The sequence below is a fragment of the Callionymus lyra genome, chromosome 15 (genome assembly GCF_982586985.1).
Source record: "Callionymus lyra chromosome 15, fCalLyr1.hap1.1, whole genome shotgun sequence".
Taxonomy (NCBI): domain Eukaryota; kingdom Metazoa; phylum Chordata; class Actinopteri; order Syngnathiformes; family Callionymidae; genus Callionymus; species Callionymus lyra.
In genome coordinates, this window is record NC_141832.1 from 10,584,420 (window position 1) to 10,599,231 (window position 14,812).

Consider the following 14,812-nt stretch of genomic DNA (forward strand, 5'->3'; position numbering starts at 1 on the left):
GTAAAAGGTTTTCCTCTTAATTGGTTGAAACAAAAACCTGCTCCCACTGAGGCTATTTTTGGAGCACTTTGCCCACCGCTGCCTTAAGTGTAGTGTTACCCTTCACTCCCTTTTTCTATTACAAGCCATACTTTTGCGTCCCTACTTATTTGCATGAATCAGGTAAACTGGCTTCAATACTGACGGCCTTACATCACACATCCCCTCACATTGCTCAAATGACCACTTGTTTGTTTTTTTGGGAAAACAGACCTTGGCACAGAAGTGCTAACTCATCTGGTATGGCAGTCATAGCTTTACTTACAATTCTACAGTGGTGCTCCACCTTTTCCTCAGCCCTCCGGGAAGCCGGTTCGCAACTTAATCAGTTGTACTTCAGGGACTAGCTTGAACTTCTCTGAGGGTTCCACCCACAGGTTCAATCACCCCTTGTGGTTACATTTCTGAAACCATTTGTCACTGAGACTGGATAATCTGTGTCAATCCTGGTCTTTCATGGGTGGAGCCAGAAAACAGCACGTTCAGGAACCATCAGTAGATTCTGATCCACAGATCTCAGAGCCCGAGCTGGGGTGTAAGGCTGGATCAGATCACTGATGAAACGTCTGACCATGAATAGATCTGAAAGTAAGAACCAGAATCTTAAAGTTGATCCTGAAAGATACTGGCAGCCAGTGAAGAGTTTAAAGGATCGGGGGAAATGTGAGTTCTTCTACTAGAACAAACATACCTCATTGCAGGTTACTTCAGACAGGTAGGTCTAGCCCTATCCATCCTTCCAATCCTTAATTCCTCAGTGGCAACCCCAGTGACCAGGGCTAGCACAGATACGTGGCTCAGGCACTAGCATAGAAGAACACATCCTAGCCAGATGGTTTTACGTTAAATTGAAAGAATTAATTAGCACCGACATCCTTTTTTTGTTTCCAACTTCCTCTGGCAGATCCGCCAGGGTTGTCTTTTAAGAGAATAGTTTCTTTGTGCTCGTTCGCATTTTCTCGCTGCATTCTAAATGAGAAGCGGCCGCCAGCCCGAGTCGAAGCGCACACACACACCTACCCACAGGATGCGTCGTCCTGCTTTAAAAAGGTGTTTGAATTAATTGATTACGAGGGGGAGAGATCGCAAAGTCTTACGAGGACACCGGGTCAAATGATTGGTATGGAAGTCGCACGACGAGGAGGGATACGTAGGGGTACAAAATTGGGATTCAAATTAGGGTGACGGAGAGAGATTTAAGCTACTTCAGTGGGCGTTCAATGAACATTCTTGAAATCTTTTGAAGCCACACTCGAGCACCTGCCGCTGACAACAAACAGGTGCCGTTAACGCCGACGTCCGAACTCCGACCTTCACTTTCCCCATAAATCTGACTTCGATTGCGTCTCCGCCGTCCTTAAACCCCACTTGTCGCCTTCTCGTCGTCCGCCCGTGGACGCCGCACGTTCCTCTTCTCTCTCTCCTCCTCCCGTCTACCTTCCTCCTCCTCCCTCCTCCTCCTGCCTCCTCCTCCCTCCATCCGTGCTCCTGTCTCGCTACCATTCCCACTCGCTCACACACTCAGGCAGCATCCTCCCCTCTACCACCTCTACCTTCACTCTCACCTCGCTCCGTCCTCTCCATCATCTACTAACACATCACCATCTCACACACTCTCGTTCTTCATCTTGATTTCTGGGTCCCTCTCACGCTCACACCTCACGGATCCCCCACACTTATGCTGATTGGCACCCAAGGACGGAGCACCCTCTCTCCCAAACGGGCTACCAAGCAGTGCCCCCCGCACCCCCGCTGGTGGTGGTCAGGCTTTTTTGACTCTGAGCTCAGCTGAGGAAGAGGAACGAGGCCATGGAGCACAGTCACATCTTTCCTGTTAACCCTTCGAACGACAGCAGCTGGAGTGCCGGGCAGCCCGGGGTACCCCAGGGGTGCCCCCTCGGACCACTGCCCGTCATCTACTACAGCGTCCTGCTCTGTCTTGGCCTTCCAGGTAAGACCCCGAGTGGAATTTTCTCAAGGAAAAAACTGTCTCTGGTGTAGATTCCGACACTTATCTGACAATTTGAACGTGAGCGCACGTGTCTGCAGAAACACTGTTGCTTTGTCATCCTGACCTTGTGCTCGTCGCTCTGCATGTGCTTCGATCTGCCTCAGCTTCACTGTTACATGCATTAAACACAAGCTGTGTAGCACGATATAGACAATACAAGTAGTATTTTGACAAAATGATTGTCCTATAAAGTCGTCTAAAACATTGTTGAACCCCTTAAAACAACAAAAAATAGAAATAGGATAAAAGAAAATGAGAAAATAAATGTATTTATTTATTATTATTGCTTTAATTTTATGTCATATTTTCACGAGTGCTCCTTTGTGTGGAAAACATGTTTGTGTGTGTCTTTTTTTGTAATAAACGTTTTTTAACCAATTATAATATAGAATATTACAAAATAGTATTCAAAATTAAAATATATATGTATTTTATAAAGAACTTTTTTTCCCTTTTTTATTTTGCATTTAAAAAAGTGTATCTATTATTAAATAGTACATTTTTTGTGTTTTTTCTTTTTATTCGGTAAAAACTTTTTTTTTACCTATTGAAACCTCCAAAAGGTTTAAATGGAATACAGAAATTTTACAAAAAACATATATGTAGTTTTGTGTGAAAATGATGAATTAATGTATTTCATACATTTATTTTTATTTTTATTTTTATTTTTGCAATTGATTGCTGTTTGTTTGGAAAACATTTAGTTTTGGTTCGTTTTTTTTATTCAGTAGAAACATGTTTTAACCCATTAAACCCCTGAATATTGAAATGAAATACAGAAATAATTCAAAAATATATGTATTTGTGTGAAAAAATGCATATCATACATTTAAATGTACTTTTTTCTTTTGCATTTTTAAAAAGAGTATCCTTTTATGATCCTTTTTGTGAAAACCTTTTTTGTTTATTTGTTTTGGTAAAAACAGTATTTCATTCACACTATAAATGATTCTCATGGTTAATGGTTTTTTAAATCATAAATATTTTAAGTGGAGTCAAGAAACAAAGTGTGTTTAATGACCTTGGACCCAGAATCGTTTATCAAATACAGCTGTGATTTTTTATTCAATATTTGTTGTCGGATAATTGTCGTGCGTAACGACGGAGCCTTGAACCGGCCGACGTGTGTCACGTGATCCCAGGAATTAATGGCGTTTCCTTGTTGTGCCGCTGACTGATTAGTCCATTCACCGTCATTGTCAGAGCCATTTACTGCCCGCATCCCACTGTGTGATCCATGAGAGCTGCTGCCGTCTCACGCTGTGTCTGTGTGTGTGTGTGTGTGTGACTGTCATGACTGACTACATGTAGGCCACTTAAAATAGTTCAGGAATAAATTGGTGTCCAGATGCTTCTGTCTGTCATCACAGCAGGCACGTCTGAGTGTGTTTTATTTGTGTTCTTGGAGGGAACATTACATGGTTTTATGCTCTTCACGGCCAGATGTGCTTTCACGTGTCCAGACCCACCAACGCATCTGTTCCCAGATGAGATTCTATCTCCGCACCTGTTGGTCTTATGAAGCAACAACAACATACTAAATATTATCAGATTTTTTTATTTTTTTTAGTTGGTTTTAGCCATTTTGTTAAAATGTATTAATATTATGAATAATATAAAAACGTTTTTAAAAATGGTGCTAAATTTGTCTCTTGGCAAATCCATTGCTTTCACCACATTCCTAATATGTTGATTTTTATGCTGTCGCTGGTTTAAGTATCTCATTTTTAGAACTATTTCACTTTTTGGAAAGTCCAAAAAAGGTCCAAAACTAGAGTGATGTTTATTTCAATTTGGGGAAGAAAATGGTGGATTTTTTTTGTTTGTTTGATCGTGGAAGGAAAAATCCAATGCAATTTTAAGGGGTTTCAATTTCAATCAAAAAAAGGATTGTTCAAACACAAATAAACCCAAAATTTAAAGAAAAATTGTGTACATACTTTACATTGAAAATATGTGAATATTAAAAAAAAAATATATATATATATTTTAAAGGAACATATATTTGATGCAATATTTAAGATATTAGTCATTATAATGGCAACAAAATGTTAAATTCGGGCAAATAATAAAAATACGTTGAAACTAAGAACGTAATATTAAATGTTAATTTGCAACATCAAATGCTTAAGAATCATAAAAACTCATTCAAGCTGGAGTATTAAATGTACAAAAAAAACTTTTCGCCGCAGATCGCCATGGCTCGTTGTGACCGAGGGTCATCTTGACAGTTTGGACGTGATCGATCGTGGTCGAAGGATTTATGCTCCGAAAACCTCTTACAGGAACACAAAGTAATATACTTCCTGATTGAGGGGCCGAGCTAAGATTCCCTCTGAATACATTAAAGCGCCTCCGGTTCTTTTGAATACCTGAGCAAAAACCTTATTACACGGCAGCAGTGAGATGTTATCTCAAGACATAAGCTGTTCCCTGATTACAACAAATCTGCAACACACAAGAAAATTTCATTCTCCCCACGTCAGAACCCTGTGTTTCACCGTGGGGTTGCAAAACGAAAAAAAGCAATTCCCTCTGCAGCTCCTCTGTTGCCGCACAAATGTGATAAATACCGTGTTGGGCAATCGTACAATAGTTGTCTGAATTAATGCGGGACTTGAGTGCAGCGGCGCGATGGTTTTCAGCGGCTGCTCGGACTTATTCATTCATTATGACACAGCTCCTTCCACTCAAGCTGAATCATGAATGTTTCATGAGCGAGTGTGAGTAGTAGCCGTGTGACCTACAGACCCGCAACACGTAACACCCCTCCGAGTGATCGAAGGTTGTTACCTTGATTACTGGCTTGTGTTTGGTCAGCGACGGATCTGTGACGGACTTGACCTTCTTACGCTACGTAGAGCAAAGGTAAGGAAGAGCCCTGGCGGTTCGGTGCTAAGTAAGTAAGTAAGTAAGTAAGTTAGTAATTCTTATTTGTTTAGCGCTTTTCTAGACCAGGGTCACAAAGCGCTTAAACAATCAAAACAAAATTCAATAAAGTATTTACTTTAAAGGTCAAGATAAAACTGAGAACACAAAAGGAGTTCCAGAAAATCAAGGAAAAGCCTGAACAAATAGAAACGTCTTAAGATGTTTCTTAAAGGAGTCAGTAGACTCCATCAAGCGCAAAGAGAGAGGAAGATTGTTCCAAAGCTTTAGGAGCAACAGCCTGAAAAGATTTCTCTCCTCTGGTTCTGAGCCGTGTGCGAGGAACCATAAGTCGATTCTGATCCACAGACCTCAGAGCCCGAGCTGGGGTGTAAGGCTGGATCAGATCAGTGATGTAAGGAGGAGCTTGACCATGAATAGCTCTGGCAATTACAGAGGTCGAGTGGCAGAGAAGACCTGAGCCTAGGAAATAATGAGCTGAAGGTTCTGCTCAAAATTAGGGGATCAACGGTAGAAGATTATGGGGGACGAGATGAATGGAGGGCAGATTGAAAAGTCAAGTAGCTACTCTGAAGTAGCTCGAGGCTAAAGCCGACTTAAACCTACCGTACTGATGACAAGATCAGAGCAGCAGGATCGAGTAGGTTCGGTACGATGTGACGAGGACAAAAAAGAACATGATGATACACCCTGGACAAGACCGTTGATACAGCAGATCCTAAGAAAAGGTATTCAAGACCGGACATGTCAAGACAGGAGGGTTGGACAGAATAGGAAAGTTCAAGACATGGCGATGGAAAAAGTGCAAGACATGACAAACCAGAGGAATAACTACGATAAGACTCTAATCATAGTCCATAATGAGAAGTTGGAGCGATGGGTAGGATAAGTGATAGCAGGATATTAAGGAGTAAGGACATTCATTTTTAGGAAACCAATTATTTCTTAAGGCATGCCCCAGACATCTAATATACGAAGGAATAAGGGGTAGAAAGTGTGTAGTAGGGGACGGTAAGGTAAAGTGGTAAGGTTGGTCTTGAGTAGGGTAAAAGTAGATGGGATCTGATCATATGGGATTCATATTATAGGACCTTTACTGCCTGACATGGTTCCCCTATAAGTATGGTAGCTTACGAAACACAAAACAGGAAAAAAGAACTCATCGTCTATCCTCTCAAATGACCAAAGTTTGAAAGGACTGATAAAACACATAATTGGTCAGGGATGTCCAGGGCGCTAACAACCCTCTATGCTACTGTGTCGGTCAAGTGTCAACCACCCCCTAATGAAGAGATGGGACTCTTTTTTTTTTTGTTTGACAATTGTCAATCCAGGCAAGTGAGCGGGCGGAAGGGGCAATTTCTAGATAGATAAATAGATAGATAGATAGATACCATCACGTTAAGTCTGGTCGGTTGGATCAAATGTTGCAAGGAAAGAAAATAAGGTTTTCTTTGAGGAGACAGAGCAGAACAGAAAGCCAGGGCAGGTAGGGGTTGTTCGAGGCTATAAATCAGTGTTGTTTTGTCGCAGCGGCAGAGATGACTTTGTTTGACCAGCTGACGGACAAAAAAGCTGCCAATCCTTGCCAAAATAAAATCAGAAACACCCGCTCGTGTTTGGCTAACATGTTGTCAGATGATAGGGACAACATTTCCCTCGACTGCCCTCGACTCACCTCATTCTACAGTGTTCTATTCCTTAATTGCGGTTTTTAGCTGTAATGGTTTTACACGTAAAAGCCTTTAGGGGGCACCCAAGGGCAGGAATTATTATTTTTTAATTAACTCTAGTAATATTAACAGGCCAGTTTTTTTTAAAGGAGTCAAGGACTGTCCTCCTCCTGTGAGCCAGTGAAAAGAGTGTCAGTAAAGCTAAGGTTAGTGCTCTTTCATTCTCTTTATCTTTTTGTGTCTTTCAAAAGTTTTTATTATTATGTACTTATGAAGCATAAGGTAAAGATACTCATTGGGAGTTACTTGAAGAGGGACTAATGGCGTTCTTCCCTACTCGACTCGACTGGTGGGCAGGTGGTCGTAACATAGCGGAGCAGGTACTAAAAAAATCTTCGTTGATTCTCCATACCGGTGGAAACGCAACACAGACTGGGTAGAGTCGAGTAGGGCTAAGACGAAAGGGGTGGAAAAGAGACAATAGACATCGGACATCTCTAGTTAGGTAGACAGTAATGTGTCTAGGACAACCAAAAGTATTGGACGAAAGAATTCTCAATCGAGCGAACCCCAAGATACATGAAGAACAACCATTGGGCAAGTGGTTCAGCCTGGACAACCACCCACCATGTCCCCATATCTAACTGAAAACCATGGTCTGAAATTTGAGGCTGCTGATGTTAATGCCAGGACACTGTACGTTATATTAATCGAAGTCTACCATCATAGGAAGTGTCTAAGCTAGTAGACTCTTCCTGCCCATGTTAAGGAACTATTTCTATGCCTTTTCTACGTTCTTGGCAATGCAACTATTTCGTGGCGACTATGATTTCCCTCTGGTTCTTCACCCAGGAAGGTAAAGAGCAGCCTTTCTTCAGTGCTGACACTTGCAAAAAGGGTTGTCATCTAGAACAAAGTGCGCGTGACCTTTGAAGCCACCTCCGATATTTCCCACCCGTACCTTCTCCTCTTTAATACCTCATTTTGTCTAATCCCGTCCTTCCATCCTTTCCCTTTCAATCACCGTCTCCCTTTTTTCTAGTCTCTCTGACCTTCCTCAGACCAACCTGTTCATCCTTTTTTCTTTTTTTTTCTCAAATCATGTTCTCCGCTCAGATCTTATTAACCTCTCCATAACCCATCAAAGCTCTAACTCAATTTCCTGCGACTCACAAGAGAAAAAACCCCTAATTGCAATTCTTGCCACTTTTACAAGAGGGATATTTCGCCCCCACACTCGAGGGGGGCATCATCTCTCTGAGGAAGCCAAACGGCTATTTTGAAGGTAGGACCTCACGTCACTCTCGACGCTGACGTCCGTCTGCATGCGTCACATCTGTGGTCGGGTGACTCAGACGTGTTATGGCAGCAACCAAAAACAAGAGGCCAGAGTAGAACCTAGTACAACTAACTAGTACTGTGGTTCATCAGTAGCTCCTATTTACCTCTTCTAACTACTCTTGGAAGTGCATAAGACCACTTGTGTAACTTGGACTCTCTTCCCCTGACCCAGATGACTCGTCATCCTACGACCGCCCGAAGTGGGTCAGTGGTTTTTTCATCAAGTCCCCAGACTTTCCAAATTAAAAACCGCTGGGTTGCTGTTTTTTTTTCTGTCTCTGCGTGAGTCTTCCGGTGTTTGTTTGCATCTCGGCGTGACGCTTCGGCGCCCGGCGTGACGCCTGACAGAGGCCCGCGGGCGCCATCAAAGGCACGAGTGAATGGGAGCTTCGCCCGCTAAATGGAAATGTCACGTCCGCCACGGACCTCTTTTGTTGTGGGTAGAAGGCTGCGTCTCACCGCGGGGGGCAAACAAAATGATGGGCTGCCGCTGTGAGACGACAATTCACCGTTTCCAGGTCTGGTTCTGCATCACAACTGGTCACATGGTAGAGAAAGTAGCTTGTGGTTAAAATCAAGTCGATACAGTTGTGTAGTAGTGTCTGTGTAGGTGCGTGTATCTTCTGCGCATGTGGGTGTATCAGCTGCGTGTTTTACTTTTTTGTCGAGTGTGTTTGTTTGTGTGCATTTTTTGTGTTTGTCTGTGTTGTGAGCATGTGTGGTAGTGTGTGTCTGTCTTTGTTTTGTGTGTGTGTCTTTGCGTCCATGTTTGTGTGTGTGTTTTTGCGTCCATGTTTGTGTGTGTTTTTGTATGTTTATGTATTGTCTGACTTTTTTTGTGTGTGCCTTTGTTGTGTTGTTTTTTTTCTATGTCTGTATTGTGTATGTGTTTTGTATGTGTTGTGGGTTTGTTTTGTGTGCATGTTGTGATTGTGTGGGTTGTGCATGTCTACTGTGTGTGTTTGTCGAATTGTGTGTGTGTTTTATGTTGTGAATAGGTTTTGGTGTGTGTTGTGTATGTGTCGTATGCCTGTGTATGGGTTTGGAGTGTGTATTATCTATGTGTGTTGTGTGTGTATGCGTATCTGTTTTGTGTGAATATGTCTGTCTATGTGTTGTGGGTTTGTATTGTGTGTATGTTGTGTGTGTGTGGGTTGTGCATGTCTACTGTGTGTGTTTGTCATATTGTGTGTGTGTGTGTTGTATGTTGTGTATGGGTTTTGGTGTGTGTTGTGTATGTGTTGTATGTCTGTGTATGGGTTTAGAGTGTGTGTATTATCTATGTGTATTGTGTGTGTATGCGTATCTGTTTCGTGTGAATATGTGTTTGGTGTGTATTGTGTGTGTATTTGTTGTATGTGTGTGTTGTGTGTGTGTTGATGCTTGTCCAGTCTTGTCGATCACTTCATCTTATTCGCGTAGATAAATATTGTGTGTGATGATGAATCACTCGTCCCGGGTGAGTTGTGTGTTTGTGTTGCTGGATGAAGAGCAACAGAGTCAAACATGCTCCTCGTGGACAAGATCATCTTTAATCATGATCCCGAGTCGACTTTATCATTTGTAATCAGATGAAGCTGTGAGATGTCATCCAGCAGACACACACACACACACACACACACACACCCACACACACACACACACACACATGTGTGTTGATGCAAATGTGTGAACCAGACTTGTGGCTCTTGTTGATGGAGTTAATGCTAACACAACCTTCCATCTTTGTAGCACTGAGTCGATGCATTCCCCTGCCAAGTTGTGAAGTTAGAAAATATTGATGATACTGTATTGATTTTTCTTTTCTATTTATTCTTCCTTTCAATTACTTTTTTTTTACTTCTTATAATAGTTATTTTGCGTGTTGAATCAAATATATATTTAATGTTAAAGTTAACATTCACAGCATGTGTTCATTGTTTTGTAGCAGTTAAACTTTCGGCCACTAGATGGCAGGAGTCAATAGGTACTTCACAGCTAAAGGAAGAACGAAATCAGTAAGTAAGTAAGTAAGTAAGTAATATTTATTTATAAAGCGCTTTTCGAGGCAGGATATCCGAGGCTGAGAGGATACTGTCAACTCCAGCGGCTTCTAAAGCTGATGTTTCAAAACAAATGAAAGCAGTTACGACTTCGTCAAGAGTCATGTGGTCTGTAAATTCTGCAACACCAGAGTCAAGTACTCAACAATACTACAAATATATCCTTGTTCCTCCAGTATTAATATATATATCGTCTCATGATACATTCAATTTTTGATATTGTTTCTCAGCGAGTCGTCCTCTCTGTGTATGAGACACTTTTCTAGAAATTGCTTTGTACACTGAACTCAATCCTCAGGAGAATGTTGTGACACAGAAGCATTTCTATTTAATACTCAACAAAGAAAAGAAGATTCACAGCACGATCTCACTTCTGACTCCTGTGTAATAGTGTGTACATTGTGTGTGTCTGCGTTCCCATGTTTGTCTTTAGTGTCTGAGTGTTGTGTGCCTGTGTCCATGTTTGTGTTTGCTTTGTGTTCTGCGTGTCTTGTTTGTGTGTTTGTATTGTGTGTGTCGTAGTGTGTTTGTTTTAGGTATATGTGTTTTTTTGTTTGACCTTATTGTGTGCTTTGTGTTATTGTTGAGTGTATGTGTTTAAGAATCTTTGTGAAAACAGTTTTACCTGTTTGAGGAACTCTGTACACAAGCACACACACAGACAAACGCACACACACACACACACACACACAAACACATTTACAGGCACACAGACATACATACACAAACAAACACACACACCTAACACACATATACACACAAACGAAAACACACATAAACAAATATTCACGCACACACCTACACACACAAACAGACACCTACACACACACATATACATATACACACACTCACAAACAAACACACACATACATGCACACACCTATATATATATATACACACACTCACATGAACAAACACACACACAAACACACACACATTCATACACATACCTATACCTATATATACACACATACACACTCACAAACACACAAACATAAACAAACAGATAAACACTCACTTACACACACACTTAAACACACACATAGACATACACAAACACTCACAAATACACATTTAAACACACACAAAAACATAAATACACATTAACAAACACTCACAAATACACATAAACACACACAAACATAAATACACATAAACAACACTCACGACCAAACACACACACAAACATAAATACACATAAACAACAATCACAAACAAACACACACACACTAACATAAATACACATAAATAACACTCACAAACAAACACACTCACACAAACATAAATACACATATACAAACATACCCACACAAACATAAATACACATATTCTACACTCACAAATACACATATAAACACACACACAAACATAAATACAAATAAACAATACTCAGAAATACACATATAAACACCCATACAAACATAAATACACATAAACAACCCTCACAAATACACATATAAACACCCACACAAACATAAATACACATTAACAACACTCACAAATACACATATAAACACACACGCAAACATAAATAGACATAAACAACACTCACAAACACACACACAGTATAGACAGCTGCTAAAAGCATGAAGGTCTCTGTGTCTTGAGGAAAATCAATCTCAGGAGCCAGTTTCAGTAAACGATCACATGTTGACAATCTTAACAACAACAAAAAAAGCTACTGTGTGGTCGTCCTTGTGCTTTGTATTCGAGGCAGTAAAGAACAGCAGATCTTCCACGTGTCGAGCTCCTCACTTGGTTTATTGTCCAGTTTTGGAAGAAAAACAGTGAAGGTGCTGATGAGAGAGACGTGAGGAAAGTGTTGACAAGGCGATGTTTACTGGCTTGAATGAAATGAATCAACGTGTTTATTGTTGACTGTCCTTCATTAGCTCGATTGCATTCTGATCCGATGAAGGTCGAAATATTTGTAAAGTGATTTGTAATTTTTGGTTTTTCTGCTTAGACTGCTTAACTAGAGCTTAAATATAAATAGTTGAATTTTCCTTTTTTCAAATGTTTAATTTAACTATTTTATTGAAAATATATTTAATTCTTTAGTTGTTTTTTTTATTAATTTGATTCAATACGTTGCAAATTGAAAGCTTTAGTTTAATATTCTTATTCTAATCATTTAAAAATACATTTTCTAAATGCAATATTTTTCCATTCATAGCCTGTTAGATTCAATATAAAATGTTAGCATAGTCGTGACATCTTACCAGACCAATCCAATCGAGCACTGAGTTACTCGCTTTTTTAAAAATTGCTGAAATCTTAACGTTGCTTTGAACACCGCTGTGATGTATTGACGCACCAGTGCTTGTTTGTGGTCACGTGATCGTCTGTGCGTCGCATGATTGGCTGAAAGTCTGATGAAGAAGCTCGCCACTCTATTGGATTTCTCTGGTGGCACGATCACGCCAACATTTTTATATGGAATTTAAAAGGCCACAGATTAAATAAATATTGAATTTAGACATTTTATTTTTTAATGAATACAATGGTAATATCATAATCTATTTATTTATCTATTTATTTTTTTATTTTGCTATTTACTAATTCAATTGATTATAAAAATAAACAGTAAATTCGAACTTTTAATAAACAGAAAGGAAGGAAAAACAAACCAAAATTCCTGACTGAGGTTGAGTGATTCAGGTAATTATTATATATATTATATATAAAATAAATGCTATTATAACCCGCTTAGACTGTGCAAGCACTATTTTTGAGGCAATAAAAAAGTTTGTTGAGAACATGTCAAAAGACTTGTTTAAGCTTTCCCGAAGTCGGCTCTTCCTGCCGACTTGTGTGTGTGACTCTGTAAACCCTCTTAGCAGTTGCCATGGAAACGCTCGTGGCATGTTTCGAAACCATTAAATAATTGCGCTCATCCGACAGCCTCGCTAATTGCCAGAGGAAAAAAAAACCGCTGAAGATAAAGTATGGAAAGTTCAAGAGATCGTAAAGTCTGCCATCGCTTTTATTGAGCGCATGCAAGGACGATGTTGGACGGAGCACCAGGGTTGAAGGAGGAAAAGTCGTTTATTGGAAGCTCAATCTAATGTAAAAGTTAGGAAACTTTGATAACCTTTTGCATTCTTGTGTCTGTTTACTTCAAACTTTCCCCTTTCAAGTCTACTAACAATATGTTTCTCTGTCTCCCTTCCTTCTCCTTTTCCCGACCTTGCTATCCTTCCCTTTTTCCACATTTCTCATCACTCCCTTCTGTCAATCCATACTCCATTAACCCCTCCTAAAGCCAACATCCTGACCGTGGTCATCCTGTCCCAGCTGGTGCTGCGCCGTCAGAAGTCCTCGTACAACTATCTCCTGGCCTTGGCGGCGGCCGACGTTCTCGTGCTGCTCCTCATCGTCTTCGTCGACTTCATCCTGGAGGACTTCATCCTGGCCCTGCCGCTGCCGCCCTCCGTCAACAGCGCCGTGCAGGTCCTGGAGTTCTCCTCCATCCACACGTCCATCTGGATCACTGTCCCGCTCACCATCGACCGATACATCGCGGTCTGCCACCCCCTGCGGTACCACACGGTGTCCTACCCCGGGCGTACTCGCAGGGTGATACTCGCGGTGTACGTCGGCTGTTTGCTGTCGGCGGTCCCCTATTATTGGTGGCCCGAGCTCTGGCACAGCTTGTCTGGGGCGGGAAGAACGGCTGGAGCTGAAGGCGTCAAAAGAACCGTCGCTCAACACGTGCTCGTGTGGGCGCACTGCGCTACCGTCTACCTCCTGCCCTGCTCCGTCTTCTTCACGCTCAACGCCATCATCGTGAGGAAGCTGCGCAGACGCCGCAACTGCTTCCGCCTCCGTGGATACTCCACGGGCAAAACCACCGCCATCCTCCTGGCCATCACCTCTTTGTTCGCCGTCCTGTGGGCGCCGCGCACCCTTATGATCCTGTACCACTTCTACTCCTCGCCGCCGGCGTCGCCCGGCGCCGGCCGACTCCTCCACATGCTCACCGACCTGGCCAACATGTTGGCGCTGCTCAACACGGCGGTCAACTTCTTCCTCTACTGCTTCATCAGCAAGCGCTTCAGAGGGATGGCGGCCAACGTCCTGCGGGCGCTCGTCCACTGCCGGAAGCAGCCGACGCCGTTCTACGCCAGCCACAACTTCTCCATCACGAGCAGCCCCTGGATCTCACCGGCCAACTCCCACTGCATCAAGATGTTGGCGTACCAGTACGACAAAAACGGGAAGCCCATATGCATATCCTCCTGAGTGCCACCAGCAGACGCCCCTTACTCGACCTTTAAGGGGGGGATAACGTGGCTTTGTCTCCTTGACGACGACCATAATAAGGCTTGAAAATGTCAGCGTGCTTAGTCGAAGCAGCTAGTGGCTAGCCGTGACACAATGCTACGAAGAACCAACAGCAATGCAAAAAAAAAAGGTACAGATTGGTAAGAGCAGCTCAAGCTAACAAAGGTAGACCCGGGGTCCGAGTCGTCCAGTGACACCGGTTTCTCAAATCGTAGCTCCCTGCCTCGCACTGCCACCCAAAGTGAAGAAATTCCAAACCGTCCTTTTGGGAGTCATTTTCCTTTGGAGCGGCTGAAAAGCTCAAAGCCTGCGGCGTGAAAACATCTCGCCGTGACGGGCGATTTGTCCGAAACCCTTTTTTAATTTTTATTTATTTAATACGAACCACATGAAGGACTTCACGAGGAACGACTTGAAACATTCAGAGCTGGTCTGAGAAGTGCAGGTCATGAACACGTCGGCACTCAAAAGACAGAATCCGTGTTAAGTATTGTAACTCTTTTTTCGTTAGACTTGACTGTTATCGTAGC

At 42.0% G+C, this 14,812-nt stretch overlaps 1 protein-coding gene across 1 annotated transcript; it reads left to right on the plus strand.

The window, feature by feature from the left end:
• Positions 1-1,562: 1,562 nt before the first annotated feature.
• On the plus strand, positions 1,563-14,256 carry gpr139 (G protein-coupled receptor 139). The gene is made up of 2 exons (XM_087809566.1): positions 1,563-1,990; positions 13,261-14,256. The coding sequence occupies exons 1-2, from the start codon at positions 1,849-1,851 to the stop codon at positions 14,238-14,240; spliced, it is 1,122 nt and encodes a 373-aa protein (XP_087665692.1). The 5' UTR covers positions 1,563-1,848; the 3' UTR covers positions 14,241-14,256.
• Positions 14,257-14,812: the final 556 nt, after the last annotated feature.